At 43.2% G+C, this 10,189-nt stretch overlaps 1 protein-coding gene across 1 annotated transcript; it reads right to left on the reverse strand.

Moving 5' to 3' along the window:
* Positions 1 to 4,635: 4,635 nt before the first annotated feature.
* Positions 4,636 to 9,380, reverse strand: LOC128838496 (interleukin-8-like). Its single transcript, XM_054030731.1, has 4 exons — positions 9,300 to 9,380; positions 8,338 to 8,470; positions 6,943 to 7,026; positions 4,636 to 5,289 (listed from the first exon to the last, which is right to left on the reverse strand). Exons 1-4 carry the CDS (start codon positions 9,361 to 9,363, stop codon positions 5,256 to 5,258), a joined length of 315 nt encoding a protein of 104 aa, XP_053886706.1. The 5' UTR covers positions 9,364 to 9,380; the 3' UTR covers positions 4,636 to 5,255.
* Positions 9,381 to 10,189: the final 809 nt, after the last annotated feature.

The raw sequence follows: 10,189 nt of genomic DNA on the forward strand, positions 1-10,189 counted from the left end.
CGCTGGAGGCTTTGGGAGCAGGCTGTTTGCCGTATCACGCCGCTTTGTGGGCCCTGCAGCTACCCAACAGGAAGCAGGCTAGAAAGATACAAGGGGACAGATGCATGTGAGCGATGCTGATGCAGAAGGGAAGGGAAGATCTCTCTGAGGATGATGCGTTTGTTACTGTTAAGGGCCCAATCAGAGTGGCTGAGGTGGCCATGGGGTAGGGCTTGCTGGCTGAGAGGAGGGCCTGCGAGTGGCCAAGAAGAGGCGGTATAACAGGCTGATTACTGGCCCTGTAACACCTCTGCAAGGCAGGGTTTCAGATGGGACGCAAGACGTTCAGAACGTCTGTCTGAGCACTGTCGTTAGGATGCGGATGCTGCTGCTGTTGGCAACAGAGAAAGGGCTATAGTGGTTCAGGCTACTTGTCCACATCCTTGGGTGATGCCTAGGGGGAGTATGAAAAGAGAGCGGACTTATGGCAACTGCTAGCAGGGCCGGGCACCGAGCTCAGTGCAGCCTGGGGCAAGCCAGTGACTATCTGGGTGAGAGTGGGGACATGGGTCAGCTTTGGTAGCAACAGCCAAACGGCATGCAGGGCACAGGCGGCTTTGAGAAATCATCCGCTCCTGTCATCCTCTGGAGCAGCTCCTCTCCCCGCCCCGGGGTAGTGGTGTCAGCTAACGAGAACGTATACAACCACCCAATTTAACAGGCTCTGTAGAACCCTGTTGATTTCTTCCCAATTAAAGCCTATGGGCCTTTTCCAGAAGTATCAGTACGTTGGGCTTTGGAGTTTTAGTTTTAGCTGATAAAACACCTCCAATTAAAAAAAATTGGATCAGTGTTTGTTCAATAAACTCCAGAAATGGTGACTTGTAGCTAAGGGCTTGTCTCCACAGAGCAGTAATGTGGACTACGGGGAGTGTCTGTGGTGTGTAACATGCACTAATATAATTAATTGGTATAGAGCCTGCTGGTGCGCACTAGAGATTCCCTAGGGTGGTTTAACATAGTGCTGTTTGAAACAGTGCTGTCATAGTTCAATAGGGAACACTACGGAGATTACTCATGACAGTGCTATCTACTGTAACGTACGTAATAGAGCTTACTCAGTACAGTATATACAAAGAGAAAAATCCTGATTTTTGGACAGCTACATAAAACTCACAAGTTGCTTAAACGATACCCTGAAAAACAGAAGCCCTGTCAATGTAATAATGGCACCAATTAAACATGTCACTGCACTTCCCGTTAGCACTCTGTGTGCTCCATGGTATGAAACTGATTTGTGTGTCATCGACCTTATCCCTCTGCTGCACCATTAGGAGTGATGTGCAGAGAAAAACCCCTGTTGTATTCTCACGAAAGTCTTCTGTGTGCATATGGCATTTTTACTGATGCACTTCAGTAACCATTCATTTCCCTGCTCTTTATGGCAGGAACATGCATCTCATGCATACCCGTCAGAGCCACTGACTGCTTCTGTTTGCCACTGCCCTTCCGTAACTATCTTTCTGCCTCCCCGAAGGGACCGATGAAGTGCCCACTGGTGCTTGTCTGAGGGGGATTTTAGTCATAGTTTGACTTCTATATTTGGGTGGGGCTGCCCCAGTCAGGCCTATGGGACCGTGCATGGCTGGGGGAGACAATTCTGTGCCTGCCCACAGGGGTACCATTTCACATGGGGGCGGGCATGACTTTCACCGTGATTCCAGGGGGTACTTAGGCAACTGAAAACTCTAGTGTTTTTGCAGATAACTTAGAAATATCTGATGGGAGGATTGTATCTAATTCCAATCTCAAGAAAAGAAAATTAAATAAATATTAGACCCACTCAGGTCTAATACTAACATGTTCTGACATCTTGTGGCAAGTCACTTATGGGACACTGGTTAGGTTTAAAATTGTAATGTCTATTCTTACTCAGATACGCTTACTGAAGTCAGAAGGGACCATCACGATCATCTAGTCTGACTGCCTGCACCTTGCAGGCCACAGAACCTCATCCACCCACTCCTGTAATAGACCCCAACCTCTGGCTGAGTTACTGAAGTCCTCAAATCATAGTTTAAAGACTTCAGGTTACAGAGAATTCACCATTTACATTAGTTTAAAACCCCCATAGTCTCTGCCAATCTGACCCAGGTTGAAATTCCTTCCTGACCCAAAATATGATGATCAGTTAGACCCATCAGGTAGATACCTGGGAAAAGCAACAGAGGGTCCTGTGGCACCTTTAAGACTAACAGAAGACTAACAGCTTCTGTTAGTCTTAAAGGTGCCACAGGACCCTCTGTTGCTTTTTACAGATTCAGACTAACACGGCTACCCCTCTGATACTTGATACCTGGGAAAGAATTCCCTTTAGTAACTCAGGGCCCATTCCTTCTAGCATCCCATCTCCAGCCATTCAAGATTTTTGCTACAGGCAGTCACCAATGCGCCACACACCATTGTAGGCAGTCCTGTCATACTGCACCCTCCATAAATATATCAAGCTCAGTCTTGAAGCCAGTTAGGTTTTTTGCCCCCACTACTTCCCTTGGGAGGCTATTCCAGAACTTCATTCCTCTGATGGTTAGAAATCTTTACCTAATTTCAAGCCTAAACTTGTTGATGGCCAGTTTATATATATTCCTTCTGGGACCCACACTGATGCTTAACTTAAGTAACTCCTCTCCCTCCCTGGTATTTATGCCTCTGGTGTATTTATAGACAGCAATCGTATCTCCCTTCAGCCATCTACTGAGTAGACTAAACAAGCCACGATCTTTGAGTCTCTTCTCAGAAAATAGGTTTTCCATTCCTCAGATCATCCTAGTAGCCTGTCTCTGCACCTGTTCCAGTTTGAATTCATCTTTCTTAAACATGGGAGACCGGAATTGCACACAATACATCCAGGTCGATGAGAGCTACTGCATTTCCTTTGTCTAAAAAAAATCAGTGATCTTCTCAAAGGGAGATATTAGTAACTATTATTTTGGGCTACTTACTTTTTGCAGCTCACCAAGCTTGGAACAGATCATTTAACTTTTAGGAACATCCTAAAGCCCTTTCTTCTCTTAATCGCTACTAATCACTCTGTTTATAAACAAAATTCTGTCTCCCTGCCTCAGGGGCGCAAACTGGGAGCAGTGTCCATTCTCCTCTGCCTGAGGTTTGCAGTTGGGGTGGGGGGAGGGCAATGCCCTCCTCTTCCCGCCCCCGCAAACTCCACCTATGATTTCAGTCTGCAGTTCCTGTGTTTTGCTGAGCTGGCAGTTCCCACAAGCCCTGGGAGTCACCTGCTGGCACTTTTCCTTATTCTGGTTCCCTGCTAAGGTGAAAACTGACCAGTGGGTGGCAGTGTCTGACTGAGATAGAAAAGCCATACAGCGATTCCGTTTTAATCCATCAGCTCTCAAACGGAAAGGATGCCCCTATTTTTATAATGCACACATCGGCTAACGTGCTTCATGCTATCAATTCACTAACGAAGAGACAGTGGAAAGTGGAGTGGGAGTTAAGCGATGGATCAGATTAGGATCATGGGTGGAAATAGTATATGGCTCTGTCCCTCCCCCAATGCTAATCAATGTCCCAGGGTAGGTGACTATTAAGTCTTAAGCTATTGCCGGTTTCGGCCAAAATATCAGCACTGAAATACCGGCATTTGACATTTCCATTGTTAGGCTTGGCGCCTACATAAATTAGATGAACAAGGCTTTTTATACTGTACGCTCAGGCCTTTAACAGAGCAATGCTGCCCAGAAAAGTCATGTCAAGAAAGAAAAACCTCATAGAATTGGATTAGTGTAATACAGGTTTGTACATCAGTTTCAGCAAATTAGCTTTTTCAGGCTCTTGTGTCTTATCCAAAATATAGCAAAAAGCTTAGAACAGGGGTGGGCAAACTTTTTGGGCTGAGGGCCACGAATGTAGAGCTGGGGCAGGGGTTTGGGGTGCGGGAGGGAGCTCAGGGCAGGGGGTTGGGAGGGGCTGCAGAGAGCTCAGGGCAGGGGGTTGGGGTGCAGCAGGGGGCTCTTTGCTTACCTGGAGTGGCTCTGGGGTGGCAGTGGTACGCGGCGAAGCTAAGACAGGCTCCCTGCCTGCCCTGGCCCCGCACCGCTCCCCTCCCGGAAGCGGCCGCTTCCACGCCCCTGTGGCCCTTGGGGGAGGGGGGGCGCAGAGAGCTCCACGCGCTGCCCTTGCCTCCGGGTACCTCCCCCGAAGCTCCCATTGGCCACGGTTCCCCGTTCCCAGCCAATGGGAGTGTGGGGCAAGGGTTGCGCGCGGAGCCCTCTGCCCCACCAGGGGCCACAGGGACATGGTGCCGGCCACTTCCAGGAGCGGCGCGAGACTGGCAATCCCGCGGTCCGGATCCGCCCCCTCCCCACCCAGTGCCGTATCCCCGCTCCTCCCCCACTACATAACAGCTGTTTGGCGGCGCTTAGGACTTTCCGGGAGGGGGAGGAGGCAGAGAAGAGGCAGGTCAGGGGCAGGGACTGGTTATTTATTATTTGTACTGGAATAGCACCCCCAGTCATGGACCAGGACATCATTGTGCTAGGCGCTGTACGAATTGCAGATGGCTTTTGCCAAAACTCCAGAGAGTCATCAGCACTAGATTAAAAGGAGGACGCAATTATTGTAAACTGTGAGCTTTAATTGAATTGCACTTGCTTCATAGCACACACATGAAGAGTACATTATAAAAAGTTAAAAGATTACAGTCTGTTCAAAGAATACTTTGCACTGAAAGTGCTTCACATTTATTCCAACAAGCGTGGAAAGGGCCCTTTAAGACATACTGTGATTTAAAATTTACTGGCAAAGAACAAGGTAGGGATTAATATTTGGGAAGTTTTGAATATGCATCACGGAAAAAGGACACTGAGGAATCAAATGCAGGATCATTACGTAATAGCTCACTCTACAAATTCTTCTTATAGCAGATGCCATAATACTTGGTAAACATTAGTCCATTTATTCCAAGAAACCAAAGTTGTATTGTTCTAGTTGGTTTGATTTGATATTACTCTTCCATGACTCATGATGCATGAGGTAGCACATTGAAACACTGAACAAGAAATCTGACTAATGTAAAAATAGGTCGAGCTTTTCTGAAAGATGTGAGAGGGAGCTGTAGCTAACAAAAGTTGCTGCTTGTTTAGAAAGATTAATTCTGTGGGCTGAGCAAGACAAAGATAAGCAGCAGCAAAAGCAAAATTAGGAAACAATCAGATTTGTGCCCTCCATCCTTTTTCCTTCTCAAGTTGTTTAGGCTTCTATTCATTTTGTGAGGAAGACGTTTGTTCCTTTCTGTAAGGGGAAAATAAGAAAAGTAAATGCAGAGAAAGTGGGTATGCTGTGACAGCTGTACTTCTTGACCTTGTGAAAAAAAATCACTAAATCTCTCTGCCTTGTTTTCCCATCTGTAAGATGGGGGATAAAGATGGTCTCAAACTTTATTTAGGACCCGTCTTAATTATATGAAAAAACAAACCAAGCAATTGTGATAATTATCCTGCACACAGAGCTTTTCATTCATAGCCATCCATTGATTTTATCTAAGCAAGAAATGGGACAGGCCTGATGTTTGAGCTAGATGATTGTACAGAGGGTTAAGAAAAAAGAGTAACATCTCTCATTTGAAAATAGACACGCAGCATGTAAAACTTTCCTGACTGGACTTTGTTCAGCTTTATCACTAACGATCAACTTTGTCCTAAAATGGCCTAATTGATTAGATAACATTGTCTCAGCGGACTTAGCTGTCAATTTTCGCCATTAAATGAGAGTTTACGTTATTGGTGTAATGCTTTGTATTTTATTACTCAAGAGTCCGGAATTGAGAATTATTCTCACAATATCCTTTATCTTAACCATGTTGTACATCTTCTAGATTTTATATTGAACAAAAATTTTAAAGTTCCAAAAGTAAATGTTCAAAAATCAGGAAGGGAAATATCCCTGTTAAATGTTAGATCACGAAGGGTTGGGTTTTCAAAAGCCTTCAGCATTGGCTTAAATCTGCTCCCACTGGAAAAAAGTTCATAAATCAGTTTTTTAAAAGGAAAATTTTACAGCGCTTAGCTTTGAGCTTAAAACCTAACTGGTTGCAAAGCCAATCAAGTATTAGTACGTAGTTTACAAGCGGTTGTTCTGACTTCCCCAAAGTTACCATTTAATTTCTTTTTCTAATAATAAAAGAATGAGTCTAGTCCTTAGCACAGAGATGGTCTTGTGGTTAGAGCACTCACTTGGGACTTGAGATCCTGGTTCTACAGTATACTTGCTTATGCAATTTGACAAAGGTCACACAATGAGATAAAAGGCTTTCATGAGTCAGTGTTCTAACCTGTTTACAATTGTGAAACTAGTACTTCCTTACTTTACACGGATGTAGTAAAGTTAAAGTAATTTGGTGTTTCTGAGCACTCAGATATCACACTGTTAAGGACATGGAAATATCCAGAGAGAATAGCCAACCAGAAAGCTTGATTTGTGGAGTTGATCAAATAAGTTTCTTGAAGTTTAAGTGGGGATATTATTTTTGCTTTTCTATTAATTAAAAATGACCAGATGAATCTTGCTCAACCTTCCCAGGATAATTTCTTTCCTGGCAGAGACCAAGCAGTGGACTGCAGGCTGGAAGGGGCATTTTTTAGAGAAGTGCGAACTTGATAAAACAGAGGGTTAGAATAAAAATTCAAATATAACCGTAACTACAACTTGTGCACTCAGACTGCTGTATAACAAAGCATTAACTTGAAGCCTAACTGTATGAAGCTGCCTCATTTAAGATTAGGTCTCTTTAGTCTGAACTGTTACAACTCAGGGGGCAGTTCTGCAAACTTTCATTGCATGAGTAATTCTTACTCATGCACACAGTACCATTGATGTCAGACTACTCATGAAGAATGGTTGCAAGACTGGATCCAATTACAGGCAAATAATTTAAATGAGACTTACTGGTTACGGATCTTAGTCAGCAATTTCTGCATCCAGGGGGCCTTGGGATTCACACACAATTTCTGCCCTGTTTTTAGTTTGAGTCTGAAAAACAAGCGGAGTTTAAGTTTTCATTAAATACCGTTCTTCCTTCAAATAATTTATTAGCAGCAATAGCCATCCTTCAAACAGGCAACTTATGGAGCAGTACTGAGAATGTAGAGGAATGGGCAAATAGAAGTAATTTCTGCATGACATGAGGACGAGTACAAGTTTTCAATTATTCAAAGCACAACAAAATTTCAGATTTAATTCGTACCACATGTGATCAGTAGACACGTCTTCTAAAGCCCCCACTCTGCAAAGTCAACGAGACAACTTGCAGTTACACATAACTGGGCAATCAAGATCATGTGTGTGATTGAAGGAGGGAGATCGCTGGACTGATGCAAGTTCTAGCACATGTATTTCTACAAATCAAATAAATCCCACTCCTTTGAAATAACTAGGGAGGAGCATATTTTAAACGTGTTAAATGCTTTGGTCACACACTAGCAGCACACAGAAGCTTATGCTCCAATACATCTGTTAGTCTATAAGGTGCCACAGGACTGTCACTTTTTACAGATCCAGACTAACACGGCTACCCCTCTGAAAACTGTAGGTGTTTCTCTAGAAAACAGAAGAGACCAAACTGAAATACTTTCTCTAGTTCTCAGTCTCAAACTTTGTCTCAGATAAAATGGGACCTGGGTCCCTGTTATTAGTCTGACAAAACCAACACCTGATCGAGAAGTTTTTTCCAAACCAAATCCTACTCACTCATTTCATCTCCACTCTAAAGTGTATCCCTAATTCTATGGTCTCAGAACTGGGCTAGAAATCCAGTGACCTCAAGCTGTTTGGGAAGATTTCCAGTACTTCCTGGATCCATACAGGCTGAGAATAGCACAAGAGTAATTCCTTGTGGTATTTTGGTTCTTCCACTTCCGGTCTGGTCCAAAGAACAGGAAGTGCAGAAGCACATGAAGTTAAAAACAAAATTAAAAAGTTTCTGCATTTAACACGTGTTTGATTTGAATCTGTTCTTACTACCCCGGAATCAGTTCGCACAGCTGGAAAAAAAAAAAAAGACGGTTCAAGGCTGTAGTTAAGCCAACAAGATTTTATACTTGATTTTCCTCTGAGTGCTAAGTCAATCCTGTGACTTTGGGCATTAAAACCTACTCTTTGTACTTTATTTCTATAAATACAAAAAGTGACCCAGTATCTAGCTATGTTGTTATATGGAAGCTGAAATGTAAAGGTATACACTGCGTCAGTGTGTCTACTTTAGTTAGGAAGAGGGCACCAATTACACTTACAATTAGAGGCTTGGTGCAGCAAGGCTAGTTAAAAGCAATTTATGCCACTTACATAATTTCTGTGGTTCGGCAGGCGCCCCCAAAAGGAATGATCTCAATACTTTCATATCTCCTTGGCGATATAAAGTCTGAAGTCTGCTTTGTGCATCTGCAGCTCTTATAGGAACCGTTGGTTTCTAGGATAGCTGTGGAGCAAAAATTCATCAAATTTGGTATAATTCAGGGATAGCAATAGAGTAAGTATCTTACACTTACCTAATGAGACAGAGAAATCCTTGCTTTCTAGTACTTTATTAATGGAGTTTTAGCCACAACTAACGGAAATAATTATTATACCTTGTATTTCTAAAGCCCCTTCCATCGGAGGATCTCAATGCACTGTACTGACTAATGCATTAGTCCTTGCAGTACTCCTGTAAGGTAGGTGGTATCATCCCTATTGTACCCATGGGGAATTGAGACAGAGGATCAGCGTCTGTTGCGTTTACTCCACAAGTAGCCTTATTAAAACAAATGAGGTAATTGGAGGAGTAAGATACTATGAAGCATGAGTAAGGGCCAGATTTTTAAAGGTATTTAACGATAATATTGATTTCAATGGGAGTTTGGTGCTTTTGAAAAATCCACAAGGTGCCTCTTTCTGCATCTTTAGGTGCATCTTTTAATTAGCGGTACAGTAGTGCCTGAAGGCCTCAACAGAGAGCAGGTTCCCATTGCGCTAGGCGCTGTACCTACACATAAGAGAGTCTCTTCCCCCTCTCTTGTCATTAATGTGGATTGTAAGTTTTTTGAGGCAGAGAAGCACAGGCAGGTGAAGTGACTTGCCCAAAGTCACACAATAGGTATCAGAGCTGGGAACAGGACCCAGGTCTCCAGACTCCTAGAGCAGTGCCTGGTCCGCTGGACCACACATTGCAAATCTGATGAGAGAAAACCATTTTTAATGATTACCTTACTCTCTCAAGAAGAGTGAGCATAACCCCTCCTGCCCCATCAAGAAATGAAAGTACTTACCTGCGTAAACAGAGTGACAGATCACCAGCAGAGAGACCAGCAGAATAGCAGGGTGGGATCTCATTCTGGCTAGAGTTGTGAGTTGACCTCTCAACAGCAAGTTCAATCTCAATGTTTGTCTGAGGCTCTTGGTGGAGAAAAGGTTCCTATTTATTTGGGAGGTTCACACTGTGGCAAGATCAGCAGGATTCTATTTTTAGAAAGCAAAGTCGAGAAATGGCATCATCGCTCTTCACGGGCTGCTACCCAGACATTCCCCTGAGACAAATTGCTGAATTTGCAATAGTGTTGATACAAATCAGCAGAAGGAATTCATATGTATTTTGCTGATTTTAGAATCAGCTAAACAGTAGAGGAAAACATTGCATAATGGAAGAAAACCCAAATTACTTCCCTTACATAAGATATTGAGATAGTCTTTGTAATGTTTCACCCCTGTGTTTACACCAAATAATTGTATTGGTTTTATGTAATGGTGCCTCCACATGCGTAAATATTTTATAATCCTACAATAAATATCTTGTCTACTTTTCTGTATTTTACAGTACCAAGCAAAATGCTGACAGACATCTCCTGTCCTGAAGAGCTTATAGTCAGACTCAGACATTACAATTTGCACTATGTAGAATCAGTGAAACACACATTCAATGAATTAATAAATGGCTAACTGGCCTATCTCACAGGTTGTGGGGAATCATCGTTGACTGCTTGTGTTTCTAGCAGGATTCTGCTAGATACTGCTGATAAAACTTGGGGATGGCAGACTGGTGGCATAATATATAACAATGAGGGTGATCATATAAAGTGATCTGGCTTGCGTAGTGACTTGGGCCCATTCAAACAAAGTGCATATAAATATAGCTAAATGTAAAAGTTATGCATCTAGGAAC

This window comes from Malaclemys terrapin, chromosome 5 (assembly GCF_027887155.1).
Source record: "Malaclemys terrapin pileata isolate rMalTer1 chromosome 5, rMalTer1.hap1, whole genome shotgun sequence".
Lineage (NCBI taxonomy): Eukaryota > Metazoa > Chordata > Testudines > Emydidae > Malaclemys > Malaclemys terrapin.

Bases quoted from the DNA above. Each gene is read 5' to 3' on its own strand.
- LOC128838496 (XM_054030731.1), bottom strand. From the start codon at position 9,363: ATGAGATCCCACCCTGCTATTCTGCTGGTCTCTCTGCTGGTGATCTGT. The intron at 8,471-9,299 runs GTAAGTACTTTC...TTTGCTCCACAG, and splicing joins CTGTCACTCTGTTTACGCAG to CTATCCTAGAAACCAACGGT. The intron at 5,290-6,942 runs GTAAGTCTCATT...TTCCCCTTACAG, and splicing joins CTGACTAAGATCCGTAACCA to AAAGGAACAAACGTCTTCCT.